This window comes from Girardinichthys multiradiatus, chromosome 15 (genome assembly GCF_021462225.1).
Source record: "Girardinichthys multiradiatus isolate DD_20200921_A chromosome 15, DD_fGirMul_XY1, whole genome shotgun sequence".
Taxonomy (NCBI): Eukaryota; Metazoa; Chordata; class Actinopteri; order Cyprinodontiformes; family Goodeidae; genus Girardinichthys; species Girardinichthys multiradiatus.
The window spans coordinates 19448187-19465704 of record NC_061808.1 but is presented as its reverse complement, the minus strand read 5'-3'; the positions used below and the strand labels follow the sequence as shown (position 1 = coordinate 19465704).

At 38.1% G+C, this 17518-nt stretch overlaps 2 protein-coding genes and 1 long non-coding RNA gene across 7 annotated transcripts in view; 1 reads left to right on the top strand and 2 right to left on the bottom strand.

The window, feature by feature from the left end:
- The window catches only part of si:dkey-71h2.2 (low density lipoprotein receptor adapter protein 1), a 58856-nt gene extending 51897 nt beyond the window's left edge, over nucleotides 1-6959 (bottom strand). For both annotated transcript variants that reach the window (XM_047387524.1, XM_047387523.1), the window contains exon 1: nucleotides 6835-6959. In XM_047387524.1, the coding sequence (XP_047243480.1) occupies nucleotides 6835-6919 (85 nt within the window). In that variant the 5' untranslated portion in view covers nucleotides 6920-6959. The remainder of the gene's footprint in view (nucleotides 1-6834) is intronic.
- LOC124881760 lies at nucleotides 1620-7621 on the top strand. The gene is made up of 2 exons (XR_007041736.1): nucleotides 1620-1860; nucleotides 6850-7621. It is a non-coding gene; the product is annotated as an uncharacterized LOC124881760 (long non-coding RNA).
- Nucleotides 7622-10041: 2420 nt separating this feature from the next.
- The window catches only part of si:ch211-278j3.3 (E3 ubiquitin-protein ligase RNF19A), a 31752-nt gene continuing 24275 nt past the window's right edge, over nucleotides 10042-17518 (bottom strand). For 3 of the 4 annotated variants that reach the window (XM_047387018.1, XM_047387019.1, XM_047387020.1), the window contains 5 exons: nucleotides 14982-15144; nucleotides 14601-14715; nucleotides 12551-12682; nucleotides 11649-11919; nucleotides 10042-11532 (listed from right to left, as the gene is read on the bottom strand). In XM_047387018.1, the coding sequence (XP_047242974.1) occupies nucleotides 11262-11532; nucleotides 11649-11919; nucleotides 12551-12682; nucleotides 14601-14715; nucleotides 14982-15144 (952 nt within the window). In that variant the 3' untranslated portion in view covers nucleotides 10042-11261. The remainder of the gene's footprint in view (nucleotides 11533-11648; nucleotides 11920-12550; nucleotides 12683-14600; nucleotides 14716-14981; nucleotides 15145-17518) is intronic. The other variant, XM_047387021.1, reaches the window with a different exon arrangement.

Here is a 17518-nt window from a genome sequence, read left to right as displayed (position 1 = left end):
ACAAAATTAGCATATCATTAAAAGGGTCTCTAAACGAGCTATGAAACTAATCATCTGAATCAACAAGTTAACTCTAAACACCTGCAAAAGATTCCTGGGGCCTTTAAAACTCCCAGCCTGGTTCATCACTCAAAACCCCAATCATGGGTAAGACTGCCGACCTGACTGCTGTCCAGAAGGCCACTATTGACACCCTCAAGCAAGAGGGTAAGACACAGAAATAAATTTCTGTACGAATAGGCTGTTCCCAGAGTGCTGTATCAAGGCACCTCAGTGGGAAGTCTGTGGGAAGGAAAAGTGTGGCAGAAAACGCTGCACAACGAGAAGAGGTGACCGGACCCTGAGGAAGATTGTGGAGAAGGGCCGATTACCTGCGGAAGCAGTGGACTGAGTCTGGAGTAGAAACATCCAGAGTCACCGTGCACAGGCGGGTGCAGGAAATGGGCTACAGGTGCCGCATTCCCCAGACCTGGGCTATAGAGAAGCAGCACTGGACTGGATTGGAAATATTAGAGCCGATTTAAAGTGGTTGGTTTCTTGGCACAGACCTAACTTACTCTGTGAACTTTATTCAATTCCATTCAAATTCAAAACACTTTATTAATCCCAAAGGGAAATTAAATGTTGTTGTAGCTCATATTATACAGGTTTCCTCAAAGAGCCGTTGTAGATGCTGATGCCTGTGGGCAGGAAGGATCTCCTGTAGCGCTCCGTCTTACAGCAGATCTGAAGAAGCCTCTGACTGAAGACACTCTGTTGTTGTACAACAGTCTGATGAAGAGGATGCTCAGGGTACTCCATAATGTTCCTTGTTTTATGAAGAATCCTTCTTTGTACAAAAAGCTTCCTCAGGAAGTACAGTCTGCTCTGCCCCTTCTTGTAGATAGCTTCAAATTTGCATCTCCACTCCAGTCTGTTGTCCAGGTGAACACCGAGGTATTTATATATAAGATGAGATGATTGTTTACACACCATGCCACAAAGCAGGCCACTAGCTCCCTGTACTCAGCTTCTTGTCTATCTCTGATCCACCCCACGACTGCAGAATCATCCAAGTATATACCCCTGATTTATAGAGTTAAATCAGGGGTATAATATTTCTAGAAGTTGAATGCTTTCTATAGCCTATTTTACTATTTAAAAAACAGTATGTTAAGGATCATAATTCTGTTGGAACGCCTTGCTGTGTCCAAGTTTTAACCATCTAGTTGTTGATTTGTGGTGACAGTGGAGAATGTTGAGGTTGCCTCATTCTTCAACATTATATCCACATTGTGTAATGCACCAGGGCCACTGGTATCAGAACAACCCTACGACATGATGCTACCACCACCACCATGCTTGACAGTGTTCTTAGGTTTCAAAGCTTTATCTTGATGTTCCAAATGTTCTTCTTGTGATTGACTATAAATCATTTACTTTTGTGGTGCACATTTGTAGTGCAGGTGTCAGTGTTGGAGCAAGTGCATCTTTCTTAATCAGCAGACTTTCAGTCTATGTTGATGTTAAACCCTCACGCTGTCATGAATTGTGGGTTGTTTGCAGGACCAAAGTGCAACCAGGAACTAGGGAGCGGCATAGTAAGTAGAGTTATTTAATGCTAAACAAACAACAAAACTTACAGGAAAACACAACGGGACCTATAACGGGAGCCAGGAATGAACAGCAGGCAAACAGTAGAATCCAGCAGCGAGCAACAAAAACCAGTGAGCTTAAATACAGAGGCAAGATGGAAAAATGACCAAGGAACAAGAAGAGCTAACCAGATAAAAGGTAAAGCAGCTGGGACAGGGAGAATGCAGAGCATCTAAAGGAGGGAGGCTCATTAACACAGATGAGCAGGAACACAAAGAAGTCCAGGTAAGTAACAGAAATATCTAAATGTAACAGAACACAAGAATGAAGTAAGAACCTAATCTATAATGAATAAACTAAAAATCAGAAAACATAAACAGCATAAGCAACAGAGAAGTGAAGAGAAACAGACAAGAAGGAAACTCAAAACTTAAATACCTAAAGAATTTCTTCCCCCAGGCTGTTTCTCTGAAGAGCACTTCAGAACAGTTCCAGAACAACACCATGCTTACTTGGACTGATCTCACCTTATATTTACATTGTAAAGTCAATTGTGTCAATATGCACATTAAAGATATTCTTTATTATTGAGAGCAAAGTGTACCAGAGTCAGATTTCTTGTTTGTCTGTACAAACGTAGCTGATTCTGATACCTAAAGATCACAGCACACATCGGTGTTCCAGCATCTTTCATTTAATGATCAGAGCCTTGGCAGCTTTTGGAAAAGCCCAGTTCCTGGGTTTTTCGTATCTAACTGCGTTTCATCTAAGGCGACAGTTTGGGTCAGACGAGCGACCCTTTGACACAGTTGGGTATTGTTACAGAACAAATATCCCAAACACAGAATTAATTAAGCACTGTAACATATAGCTAGTCAAATGGCCCTGGCCTGCACCCTCTTAAAAATGGATGAACTCTACTGTAAAGCCAGGCCCCTGCCAGGAAACCAATGATATTAAATCAGCTCTACACAAAACAATGTTCAAATCTCTCAACAGAACAATGTCAAGCTTTGTACATACCTTCACAAAAGCGACAATTTGCTTCAGGACATTTATCCAAATATTAGTGGGTGCATGCATAGATTTGGACCTTTATTTATTATTTTCAATCTGTGTGAATTATTCTACAGTAAATTCAAGGAAGAATCCAATCCTTTGTCTGGAATTCACTGAATCATTTTACTTGGGGAAAAGAATGGCTCATATGCATTAAAATGTTTTTTAAAATATGACATTCATAATGAGGACATATAACTTCTGACTGGTGTTGTTTATTTTTCCTGTCAGTTTGTAGGACACAAATATTTGATTGATTTCTAAACTTTAAAGCACCTATTGGATGGGACTGTGCCTGACAGCTGCACCGCTACCTTCTTTACATTCTGATTGCCAGCTTTGACACATCGCTGCAAGCTGGCACACAAATGCCTGTCCTCTCAGCAAATTGCCTGCTAAGTAGCTTCAGGACATCAGCAGTCACCCTTACTGTGTGTGACTGAAGTGTACATGTTTTTCAAGCCTGATTCCTCCAGTAGTTCACAGATATAAACCGCTTCTGTCATCAGGTGCTGAAATCCAGCTGACTTCTGCTCCGACACCGTCAATCCAATTTTTATTTTTTTTTTGTCCAGTGTCTCCGGCACAAACAACAAAATGAGAAGAAAAAGCACAATACAGATCCTTCTGCTAACAATGTGACACAAAGTCTCTTTCAAACTGGCAAGTTAATGCCTTGTATGGAAGCTTTTGTTATAAAGTCAACATTGTGTCTATCCATTATTTACAGATGACTCAATACAACTGTAAATAAATGAGAAAACGTTTTGTTCAGAGTTAAATCATTTATGTAGTACATTTCCTACAAAGCCAAGACATGCAAACATCTTTGTGGATTTGAAATTAATTAGCTGTGCCTAATGAAAGCTGACATGGGCATCGGATTATTCACAAAGCAACATGCTAGTATTTAGAGGCTTACAGGCAGTGTGGCTGCAGGGAGGGAGCATCAGAGTTCATAGTTGACACAGGACTGCAGGCGGTGAAACAATCTGTCAGTGATGGTGGGTTGAGGTTTGTTTCAAGGACTCTTCATTCAGACACTCACAACTTCCTGTCATTTGTTGGCTTGTGCTGAAACAAACTAACATGTAGAATGTTTTGTTTCTGTCCCTTTCCAACAGCCAGATATCTCCCACCTCACTATGAGCATAAAGCAAATGCAGGTGCCAAATATTTTTCATTTTTACACAGAAGGTTGCAGAAATCTGTCTCCCCTCAAGTGTACCTGCTGTAGATTTTCTTGTTAATTATTGCGATAACAATATAAGTTATAATAAATCCAAATTTTTACCACTCCTTTTTTGTAAGGAACTTGTGTCAATTTTCCAAACACTTTTGAAGACCTTTAGCATGTGGGACACTTTAAGGCAATGTAAAACCCATCACACTTATTGAAAATTATGAAAGTAAGATGCAATCAGGTGTATACATCAGCACAAAATAGATTTTAAAGTAAGGATGTAGACAACTAACAGCAGGACGGTCTTAATTATCCTATTTTGAGGAGCTGTGGCATTTCTACATAATACAGGTACATCTAAAAAAAATCTAATTTTTGAAAGTGAAACTCATATATTAAATAGATTCATTACACATAGAGTGAAATAGTCCAAGCCTTTATTTCTTGTAACTTTGATGACTATTGTTTAGATAATAAAAACTGAAAATTTTGTCTCAGAAAATTTTAATATTACATGATATCAATAAAAAAAAATATTTGAATGTTATGTAATGGGGAAGACAGCTGACTTGACAGATGTCCAGAACAACATTCATAGACACCCTCCACAAGGAATGGAATCGGTGTTGGAAAAGGTGCATTAGCAAAGTTGATAACTCAGGCTCAGTAGGAAGAGTAGCTGTCTTGCAATCAGAAGGTTGTGGGTTCGATTCCAGCTCCCTCCTGCCATATGCCTGGGCAAGGCACTTAACCTCAAGTTGCCTACCGATCTGCGTATCGGTGTATGAATGTGTGAGTGTTAGTGAGTGCGATTGTGGCTATAGTGTAAAGCGCTTTGAGTGGTCTGTATGACTGGAAAAGTGCTATATAAGTTCAGTCCATTTACCATAAGTGTAGCCTTGACAGGTTTGTCAGAGATCCATTCAATAATTTGGAGGAGCTTCATAAGAAGTGGACTGTCCATCAAGATTTAGTACGTAAAGGCAAATTGTACACATGGGCTGCAAATGTTGCATTACTTGTGTCGAGCCACTCCTGAACCAGAGACAACGTCAGAAGCGTCTTACCTGGACTTAGGTGAAAAGGATGCTCAATGGTCCAAAGTCATCTTTTCTGATTAAAATTAAAGTTTGCAGTTAATTTGCAATTCAAGAACCTGGAGGAATAGTGAAGAGGAATAGAATCCATGTTGCTTGAGGTCCAGTGTGAAGTTTCCACAGTAATGATTCGAGGCGCCATGTCATCTGCTGGTGCTGGTCCACTGTGTTTTCTAAAGTCCACCGTCAACTGAGTCATCTACCAGGACATTTTAGAGCACTTCACGCTTCTTCTGCTGACAAGCTTCATGAAGACACTAATTTTGTTTTCCAGCGGCACTTAGCATCTGCTCACAGAAAAGCTAGTTCAATGGGCCATGGGGTTACTGTGCTTGTTTGGCCTGACCTGAACCCCACAGAGAATCTATGAAGTATTTTCAAGAAGAAGATGGGAGACATAAAAACCCAACAATGCAGATGACCTGAAGACCGCTATCAAAGCAACCAGAACTCCCATTACATCTCAGCAGAACCACAGGCTGATTGCCTCCTTACCACTCTGCACTGATGCAGTAATTCATGCAAAAGGAGCCAGAACCAAGTATTGAGTGCATACAAATTAACATACTTTCCAGAAACCTGACATTTCTGTTTAAAATATATATATTTTTTAATCTATCTAATTTTATCTTATGTAATATTCTAATTTTCTGAGACACTAAATTAGGGTTATTATTATCTGTAAACCATCAAAATTACAAGAAATAAATGAGTGAAATATTTCACTCTGAGTAATGAATCTATGTATCAGTTTTACTTTCTGAAATAAGCATCAAAAAACATTTCACTTTTTCAGGATTTTACTTTTTTTTTTATGTACCCGTAGTTCCCAGGTGAAGAAAAACCAAAAGATTTAGCTCATTGTATGTAACTTGCTTTTTTTGTGTCTAATGGAAATTTTGAAAGCTACAGAACACTGCTCAAGTTTTTAACAAGGAAATCAGATTTTGGGTGGCATCACTTTTTCATTTAAAGAGCAGAAATGTGGACTTTCCAGGCTGCATTATTTTATACAAAGTGTGGGAAGATGCATGCTTATTAAAAGCTGTTAAGCATGGTGGTGGTAGCATTATGGTGTGGAACAGTGTAACTGTCCTACAACAACAGAGTGTCTTCAGTCAGAGGCTTCTTCAGATCTGCTGTAAGACAGACCACTACAGGAGATCCTTCCTGCCCACAACCATCAGCATCTACAACGGATCTTTGAAGAAACGTTCATAATGAGCTACAACAACATTTAATTTCCCTTTGGGATTAATAAAGTATTTTTGAATTGAATTTAATTTAATTTACTAGACATGGATAATTAATTCCAGCACCTGGATGATGGCATTTGGTCATGGCGGGGTGTTCCAAATACAGCAATGATCACAAACACACATCAAAACTGGCTTTGGAGCAATGACCCCAAAACAATTAACACACGTTGACTATCCAACGACTCTGGGTTACAGTTAAACTCTATTGTTACTGGGGTAACTCAGTGGTTTCCATGATAAACTGCTAAATAGTTTTATAGCAAAGACAGAAACTTTGACATCGTGAGTTTAAAGTTTAGAAATGTCCAGTTGTGTCCAGTCATTTTAAAATCAAATTAATACCAATATATGTATATGTATATATATATATATATATATATATATATAATATAAACACTCTCCGCCCAGTTGTATTGGTCGGCTGTTTAAGATGTTCCTATTTTAGCTCATTGCTATGGTCGCTTTTCTGTAAGAAACAAGAAATTCATTGCTATCTTATATAAAATAAAACAACACAAGGCAAATAACATCTCAGCAATAATAAAGAACAGCAGTCCACCAGCATCCTACCAACATTTTCTCATGTTCTCTCACTCAGACAGATCATATCTCTGTCATTACATACTTGTAATCTTTCCAAACACACATTAGTCTCACTCACTTTCATGCTTTGAAGTTCCCCAGGTGTGTCGCGGGACACCGGGGCTCTTAATGATGGCTCTGCCGGCAGATTTCAGGGCATCCATCCCGAGGTGTGTCCGCTCTCCGGCAGGTGGATTTCCCTCTGTCTCCGCACCACAGGGAGCTAAACGCGGCTGGCTGCGCTCCACTCGACGGCTGAATTCACCATAGAGGAAAAGGACGAGAGAAGGGAGAAAGAGGGCTAGGAATATCTGCTTCTGTCTTCTCTTCTCGGTGAAATGTGCAGCTGAAGGGGAAACACGAAGCCACTGGACCGTTTCCAAAGTTGAGGGCGTGTCCTCAAGCTTCAGGAGCTGTAGAGGTTCTTCAACGAGGCTCCAGCTGATGAGGCATCATGGGAGCATTCTTTATTCCGGAAATGATCGTATAACTTTACGCTTGCAAATAGGTTTCGTCTCATAGCACTTTTTTTTTGTTTGTTTTTTTTGTTTGCTTTGTGGTGTGTGTTTGCAAACTGTTGAGATTTTTTCTTTATTGTCCAGTTTTAGACGTTTGTAATAGTATTTGTTGTTGTCTTAGAGATCAGTGATTATTAATGCACACATTAGACTGTATGCAAAGTTTGTTCATTTTTGTTACTAAACCATTCGACGTGTCTAGTTGCTTTGTGTTTTAGCGTCCTCTACTGAAAGTAAGGGAAAGGAAATGCTTGCTCATAGCAGTTCATGCATTTATTTTAAAATCGTTTTGCGAAATTGAGAAATACACTGTATTTAAAGTTCAAATATTAAATTGTTTTAAATTAATGAATATTATCTTAATATTCACATGTTAATGTTTTAGTGAACTGCATTTAATCAATTTTAAAAGATAAAAATGACCAACCTTCCTTACAATTAGATAATTAGAAACTGGCTGATATACAGCATGCTAATAACAAAGAAAAACAAGAAACTGTTTTAAAATCTATTCTTGTTTAAACGTTTTGGTAAGCTGCGAAAGTGATGGAAAGATGCGTTATTTAAAATATTCTTTTCACTAACAAATTGTGAAAGGCTTAAAGCTTAAAGTTCCGTTGTTTTATGTTTTTTAACAGACATCCAGACATTTTCTGCTTTTCATGTTGTCTTTGATTCTAGATGCTATTTCTGATACATTGGTATCAAAATAGAGTCTGTTTTGTAAGATCCCTTGCCTCTAACCTAAAATTATGTCTATCATGTTTTAAATAAGAGTTACTATTCCAAAAGAATAAATAGAGACATGGTTAGTAAGTTCAGAGAAAAAACAGCCCCACAAAACGGTCCTTTGTTTCATTTGTTTTAATGACCGTAAGGTCATCTCACGTCGTACGTCAGCTCTTTTTCGACGGTCCGTAAACGCATCCTCGCCTCATACTGAAAGTTTAAACAGCGGGAAAAGAATGCTTTGGAAACCTTGCCACCTTAAAAATTACATCAAAACTAAAGCATTCAGAAGCAAAACAGAAAATATGTGGTAAAACAGTTGCACCTGTTGTGTAAATCATATAATACAGTTACATCACCCATTATCTGATTCATTTAGATGTGATTAGATCAGCTAGACTTACCAAGTTTACTTATTCAATGGCAGTTCTGCATTCATGATTGTCATTTGGGGTAATATTTGAAAATCGGTCATTCAAGAAAATTCTGCAACATTTCTATCCAGAAACCTGAAATAGGAAGAGTGAAAACTAAAAGATATTGTTGGAAAAAGTTGTATTTAATTTAAATCCAACAAGAATGGGTGAAAACTATTCAGTCCTTATAGGTCCTGTCTCATTTAATCATTTACATGATCTGTCATTCTGATATTTTGAGGTTTTTTTTCCATGAGAAACAAATTCTAGACATCTTATAGCCTATTAACTTGTGTATGTATCTTTAACTTGTCATCAGATCTGGTCTGAATGTCTAGCTTACAAAATCTTGACAATATTTAAGAAAAAAGAAATGTACCAATATTATAAGGGATGTTATTTTCTCTTTGTTGACCTAATTGAGAAAAAGTGAGAAGAATAGTTTGATTTGTTAACAGTGAGCTATCAAAATGCCAAAGAGATGTTTTCAAAGGCAAAAGGGTAAAAAAATGTATTAGCCATACATGACGCTATCCAGATTGCATCCATCTTAAGGAATGCCAGCTTTTTTCATTCATCCACCCATCCGTCCGTCCGTCCTTCTATCTTCCATATCTACTAAATAACTGCCAACTCACTGCTTTTCTCGTGCAGTTAATGGTCAAGTACCCAAATCAGTGGCAATTATTTTTGAATGCTGCCCTTGGTGAGCCCTTCTTTCACTCCCTCACCATGCACCATCACATTTGTGCATTAAAGCAGTCTCGTTGATTGTCATTTAATAATTTATAATTATGCATAACATGAGAACCAAAAACACTTATTGACTTGTTTGACAAAGTTGCACCCACATTGCATTTTACTTTACATTTCTCCACAAAGTTTGGTTTTGCTGCTCCATTTGGTTAATTGGTAATCCACTTTTTCTCCTGTTTCCATGATACAAATGTGCTGTTTTTTTTGCATACTTGTGGTTCCTATTAGACGGGGGTGCCCTGGGTGGGGAGCCATTTCCCCTTTATCAAAACCCCCCTCTGGTTTGGTTGCACCCCAAATAGATCGCTGGTCCATCTCATTGCAACGCAAATGTACACCCTAACGCCTAAAAGTGACTTGTTTTCCTGTTTTGTGTATAGTTGGAGAAAGCTGTAGTACCTTGAAAAAAACATAAAAACTCCACAGACAAAGGCGCTGGCAGGTACTACGGGCCCAAATTGCTAGCAACTGCACCACCATGCTTATTCCAGCCACACAATGCTAAATTCTTACTATTTTGGAAATTAATGTTAAACTGGATCGCCAGCCATCAACACCTACCTCATATTAAAAATAGGAGCAGAAATAAAAAAATGGTACAAACTGTACAGCATCCTATACAGAGCCAAAAAGAAGCTCAGGAATAAAAAGTAACTTTATGATCAGTAGCTTGGGTTGAAAAGAAGATTTTGCTTATTTTGATCCAGTTTAGAAGGTCATGAGCCAATTAAACATGTGCATTGAGTCCAAGTTTGAGCCTAACTACAACAAACATTTGGTATATAAAACGCCCAATAAGGAGACACAATGCAGCCTATCTCCACCAAAGAAATCTAAAAACCTGGTAAGAAACACACACATTCTGTATTTATCTTTCATGGTGATATCTTTATTCAGTTTCTGTCCACAACCCAGCAAAGGTTATCATGTCAAGACCAAGTTCAGAATTATTTCACGCCCCGGATGTTAAGCAGTGCATGTAGTTAAGTCAGATAGTCCTCACCAATCATCTGGAGGGGGTGGTTCCAGTTTCCCATGCTGCTGTGGTAATTCTGGTGCTGTGTGATGACCTCAGAGGCTGATTAGCGTATATTGTAATCTTCTCAGCGGCACACTTTACTGCAGCTATGCTAACTGGTGCGTATCATAGAATCTGGGCAGGTTTAGGTTATTGTGGAAACAATGCTGCTTGTACAATCACGCAGATGCTAAGAGTTAAGATTGTGGTGTTTCTGCTGTGTGGCACTGCATTAAAGTGAGCATTTTTACAGACTACAAACACATCTCAAACTTCTCAAAGACTCAATGCAGCACTAAAAGACTGCAAAATGTCAATGCGCTCAGCTGCTTCCCTGGAAGACGGTGGATATCTTTTAGAGTCGTGAATCCTGGTTTTTATGAGTCCCATGTTCTGCAACATCACAGACCATGTCTGATCCCAAGAATGGATTGTAAGCACAAACAGTTTTGCAATAATTGCAGCATGCATCTGTTAAAGCCCGTACATCTCATCTTAACTGCAACTGTGGACTTAGATCAGATAGAAAAAAAGTTCTTCTTGTCTTGCAACATGGCTTGTGAAACATATCAATTAGATTGCTAAGACAACAGCTGTTGGATTCTCAAGCCCCCCCCTCTTGAAATAAATCATGCCATTCATGGTGCTGATATTTGTAAAGGGTAAAGAAGGAGAGAGGTAGGGACTAAAAGTAAACAGCCGCATAAAGTGAGGACTTTAAGAAAAGACTTTAAAATAGGTAAGGTAGTTTGTTTCAGTAAGGAACTAAAAAAAAACGTCTGAATTAGTCAGCTACCATGCTTTCCTGTCCCCTTTATAGTTCATAGCGCTACTTTCTATGTCACAGTCTCATGCTTATATAAACTTGAACACATTCATCTTTCAAATTTGCTTTTCTTGAACCCGCAACATCCTTAGGGGGTGGAGGGTGAAGGCATCTGGTGGGAGGGCCGGTTTTAAAAAGCAGAAGATGGCCTTGGCTGTGGATCCTCAGGTCCATCCAAAGACAGAACAGTTCACAGATTTGTCTGTTTTCAATAAACTTGCCTAAATCTCCAAGTGAGGGACCTCATACATCAACTGCTTCAATGACTTGGAAGCATGTCTCTTCAATTTCTCGTGCTTTCCTTCCCAGTTTCTCTTGTCTGTTAAGGTCCACTCCAAGTCCCACTGCTTCTCGTCTTTCATCCAGTCCTGATGCACACGGATAATCTAGGGAGTGTCCTACAGACTCAGCCGACAAGCTTCGGCTTGACAGCATGCTACTTAAGCTGGAATGTCGGGCTCCTCTTGGATGGGTTTCAATTTCTACACACACTTCAATATTTGTTCCTTCCCTGCTGTAAATTCAGATAAAAACAATTGTGTCAGTTTGCCAGTAGGGTACAAAATATTAATCAGAAAGTGCTCGATTGGTGATATCTGCCTTTAGAAAGAAGAACATTTACATACTTACCTAAAAGTAGGTGACTGAGTTTCATCTAGTTTGCTGTCAGGCAAACTAACAACCTCACAGTCAGTCTGGCTATCTTGATGAGTGTATCCATGTCGTTTGCCGGCTTCATCTAATCCCACGTATCTATCTAAGTCTGGGGGTACAGTGCTCGTACTTGGTAGGACGCCCACTTCCTGTACACTGACCCGGACTTCCTGGAGACTGGTGTCACTGAGCGATGGGTTGCTCTGGCCTGTCCAGTGATCAGTGACTACATGAGAGAATAGAAGATCTATAAGAGAATTTGAAACCATATCAGACTGGGCAGAAATTAGGGACGAATAATAGTTATATTGGTTAAAACCACAAATTTATATCTATTTGAGTGAAATTTGATGTAATAAACCAAAACTAGGTAGTGCGTAATTATGAAGTGGAAGCCATCCTGTCCCCAGATTGCTTCGCCTGAGCTGTGGGTCACTGTAGCTCCTGGAGGTGCTCGCATTGGCTTTAATAAGTTAAACACCGCTCAGTAAGTTGTTTAAAGCTTGGGCTATAGTTTTTATAACCCAAACCTGCCTAAAAATATGCTCTTAGTTGTATTATGTTGAAATTATATAAACGAATGCTATTCGTTGGAGTGACATCCAATGAGATGCTTTTAATTCAAGCTTATTGAATTGTGGGTAGTGTTCAATAAAGAGTTCTAGTGACAAACAGCACCAATGCTCCACATTTTCTTTGTCCGCTATATTTAATACAAAGTCTACCAACTGGGTGTGCACATGAGGACAGCTCGACCCCTTTAATTGTCCGTTATGTAAAATCCAAAAAATATATAATAAAGTTTTTGGTTGGAATGTGACAAAATTTGAAAACATTCACAGGGTATTAATATACTGTGCGAGATGTTGTGCACTCACAGCTTGCTAAGTCTTCCAGTTGTATCTTGTTAGTTTCAGGTGGGTCACTCTGGGGTCGACACCAGCCGTTCCTACAGAGCGACATGGGAACGACCCCATAAACATACATCATCATTAGAGGCACGCCCACACCTGAAAAAACAACAAAGTACGTATGTTAGATCGGTGAAATATTCAACATGATTCAAAGAGGCTTAAGTTTGAAAAACAAAACCTAAATAAATTTAGAAAATAAAGGTTAGAACACGATATAACACAACTGGGTAGGACGTATGGTTTCTCCATTTATGCTTCCCAAAATCCTACTTTTTTTTTTTAACTCTTCATGTATTTTTCCTGTATTTTCCAAATATTTCTTATAACAACTAAATACACATTTTGTGGTTTAATTCATGCAAAAAAGTATGGTCACTACTTATCTTATAATGATTTTGCAAATAATGATCAGATAAAATAAAGACAAAAATTGTATTTAATGATTCTGAATTTTAACAAAATGCAGAAGTCCAACGCACCGGTTTATCGTTTTATTGGACAGAAAATCAGCTTCCAGGAAAGAACATTACATTTGTTTTATGACTATGCCTTTATGTAAAGGAAGAAAAGTTGGGAGCAAACGTTTTGTAGGATAAATTAATTTTGTGGTAGAAAATCTTTCAATTGGGAATGCCAAGGATAAGGTGAAAAAACTTTCATTTTCTACTATTCAACAGCAACACAAAACTAACACAAGAGGGAGCCATTCCTTTCTAATTGTAAACCGAAGGCTGAATAAGACCTTTACTTCTTCCTTAAAGCATTTTAATGAAACCAAAGCACAGCTAATAAATTAGCTGGAAATATTAACACAGCTTTGACAAAACAATAAAAGATGGGTGCACTGTGATGTATTGACATGCAAACATGCAGAGTGCAAAGTGCAAATTAACCACACAGTAAATGTCAAATTTCTTTTTGCATGTTTGATTTGTACCCACTTGTTTGCAGAACCTTCACCAAAGTGATGCTGCGTGATTATGCAACTCAGTGCGATAGGAATTTGGGAACACAAAGCCAAGCTCCAAACAAACAAAGGGACATCATTAACGCAACCAGAACACTGGGTCGCTATGGACTCAACAGGAGGGTGAGAGCAGGAGTATAAGCAAGCCAACCAAACAATTCATAGAGAGAGGAGTGAACGTGTTGGACTTTAAGTGCACCTCAGCCACAAAAATAAGCAAAAAAGCAAAACAATACATTTTCTGCTAGAAATATGGTAGGCAAAACAAAAGCTGGCGAGCAAAAACAACACAAAATGCAAGAGGTGTTAAAAGAAAAAAAGGTATCAGAAACAGGGATGCAGACAGGGAGTTGTATGTAGAGACAGAAAGACACAGCAGTTGAATGTGTTAAAATGTGTGTGACAATGGATGATCACCCAGAAGTCATGAGTCATCATAATACTCTGTAATCCTCTGTAAAGAGTGTTGAGAAGACATAAGTAAGCATCTTTGCCAAGGTAACCCATACCAGGCAAAATATCAGAGGTTTCTTTAAATCAAAATGTTTGTTGGAAAATAAAAAATTTTTAATTTAAAATAAGGAAAGTATTTAAAAAGTCTAAATATGTCACTAAATTACTGTTTAAATGCATAGTCATGGCATCACCTTGTTAGATCTGACTTGCCTCTGGTGTCTCTGAGGAGTATGGAGTTTCAAATTGCCAAGTCCATCTACAACGTTGTTAACTTCAAACAATGTTTCTGGAAGTATGATATTTTCACTATAAACATTTGGGTAGTATCATGTTTCTTAAAGTCTAAACCATAAAATAAACACATTTTTAAATGTATTGAAGTGCAGCTGCATGAACAACACAGATTTTTCTTTCTGCCAAAGGGGTTCGAGTGCAAAACCAAAACTGGTGCTAAGTTAAAATACTTAATTGAGTTTGACAGTTTTTTATATTTTGACATTTACATCCTTTACATTTACCTCAACTGGCCTAATTTAATCACAAGAAATTAAAAAATGTATGCCTATCTTCAAGTGTCTATTTTCTACTTACCTACGGTGACTGCTGCTATTACTGGCGACACAAATACGGACATCATCACCCCACTTGCCACAGTTAAGTAGTGCTTACTTCCTGAGATATTGTTTTTCTTACAACGACCATGGACCTGGAAGGTAATAAATTAGAAACAAATTGCCTCATGGAAATGTAATTTGTTCCTTGTTGTTGTTCTCTGTCTGTGCAACCACTTATCCACATCCACTAATAAACTCTAGCAGAATACAAAAGAGGACATACTGAAAAACCTGTGTGAGCCTGTGTCCACCTCTCATTGGAATGTATTAAGTGTATGATAATATCCTGAACAATTGCATAAATTCTTATTTTCTCAATAAAAACTGTGCACAGTTAGCTGTTGCCATTATTGCTTACCTTACGGCCCATGTAGATTGGTATACCCACTATGATGACTGGGATAGCAATGCCCGCTATAAGGGAGATGACCACAGGTGCTCCGAGCAACATGCCCACTTGCCACAGTACTTTTCGAGTTTGAGACCATGGCTTCTTCCCCCAAAATGTACATCCTGAGGGACTGAAACACAAGACAAACACAATTTTGTTCAATTCCAAAATATTTTATTAATCCCAAAAGGAAATTAATTGCAGTAGTAATTCAAGCTATTTAAGATTCGTCATCAGAGATGGTGATGGCTGTGGAAAGGACTGATCTCCTGCGTTGGTCTGTGTTGCAGCAGATCTGAAGAAGCCTCTGCCTGAGGACACTCTTGTTGTATTACTGTCTTGTGATCAGGATGTTCAGGGCTGTCCATTATGTTCTTGAAGAATCCTTGTTTGCACAGTCATCTCTAGAGGGTCCAGAATGGGTCCCAGAACACAAGTTAAAGCAATGCAGCTGAATCTGTGTAATAGTCACAACATCAGCAGTGACTGATTGAAGGCGATGTGAATCTCTCAGCTGGTTCATCTGTGGTCCGTAATTAATTTGTCAGACATTCACGCATTGTATATCGATAATATATTTGGTCAGTTGGATGGACTCTACCTGCCTTTTATGCTCATGAAGTATCTATATCTTATGAGTGTAAATGGACTAAGCTTATCTAGCGCTTTTCCAGTCATGCCGACCACTCAAAGCACTTCACCCTACCACATTCACCCAATCACACCCACAAATGTGCATTCATACGGAGAGCGGTAGGCAATTTGAGGTTAAGTGCACATTGACATGTGGCAGGAAGAAACTGGAATCAAAAATACAACTTTCAGAATGCAAGACTCTTCTCACTGAGCCATAGTCGCCTCGTCTTTAGTGAATGAGATGCTAGAGCTCATGAAGAGTGGTGAACACATTGAGTAATTTTAAAGAAAGAAAGGTGGCAATAAAATGGGGGTCATTCATAATTAATATGATCATCCTGACCTTCAGCAAAAGTATTGCACTTAAATGTTTCCCTGATATCCTGTAGCCCTAAGAAGGTGATTAATGCAACTTTGAAGATCCCTTGCTGTTCTCTTGCCCAATGTATTTGCCTTTTTCAACAATTTATGGCTAAATATTTGCAAAAAAAAGACATTTCCAAAAGTACTTTATTTGCGAGATCCAAACTTCATAATCTGTAAAATATGCAACCAGGATCTGCACAATTATACTGAAACATACATTTGTATGATCATTATTTTCTTCATCTCCCTTGCTGGAAATATTCCAAACATATACCAATAAAGTTTAATTATTCATGAAACAAATGCAATAAATGACAGCATAATGATGTCTACTGTCATTGGGATGATGTGTCTCATCCTTTTCAATATTTCATTACTCATTCTTAATGGTTTTATCTCCATTTTCATTCTTATTTCTCTTCCAGAATATTTAACATTAGCAGCAAATCGTGAGAAAACATGAGAAAATAATTTTGGTTAATTGTTTTTGTTACAGAAAAGAAGTCATATTTAACACCGTTCTAGAGAATTTAATATTCAAAATACTGCCCTAGATGTTACCAAAACCTAATATCCAGCTTTGGTTGTATGCTCTAATTATACATAGAGAAATCTTTACTGACTAATGCTTTTCAGTCTATTTAAAGCCATAATTAACATATAGATTCAGGGATGGCTACATAAAGAGCACAAACTGCACTTAAGAACTATTTTGTTCCTTTGATTGTTTCACAACAGCAAACGTCACTTTGGGGAATTATAGTCAGCTACTATTATTGTCCTCTGTTGCTCTGAACTAGCAGATTCACTGTGCAGTCCGTAAAGCTGCACCCTTCAGTAGAACGTTTGCTGTAATTTGCAGTGTAAGAGACAAACAAGGTAGGAAGAGAAGAATAGAAGCAGGGAACATGTTTGGAAACCCAGTGTTTCTTGTTTAAATTAGCTGATCCATGCAACTAACAGTTCCCTAATCAAATAATTATACACTGATGAAAAAAATTACACAGCAACCACACATGTTTTCTTAGTAACACTAAAATCGACCTCACCACAATAGATATATGTTGAGACATTAAGCAGGATAAATGATGTGAAGCCAGCAGCAGCTTCTTTCCAGGACTGAAAAATCAATGGAAAATTCACAGTTGAAACCAATTCAGCTTTTTAACAGGGATATATGAACATAGCTTGCTAACAGGCTTAGTTTTCCAGCATTCACTGGGTATTTCTTAACAGATCTACTTGCTATGATGATGACGATGGCCAACATAGATAATTGTTTTTTGTAAATAACATTTCATATCATATTCTGCTGCATTTTGTGTTGCTTTGTTTTCTGCGCTACTCTTACTCTACAAATAAAAAAGCAAGATTTAAATTAAAGGAGCTGAAACCATAATTATATATTTTTAAGGGGTGTTTAGATTTTTTTATGAATTCAGTGAACAAGAATGAAAGTCATTAACCCCATGTATCGCTATGTAAGTAATGCAGCTGTAATA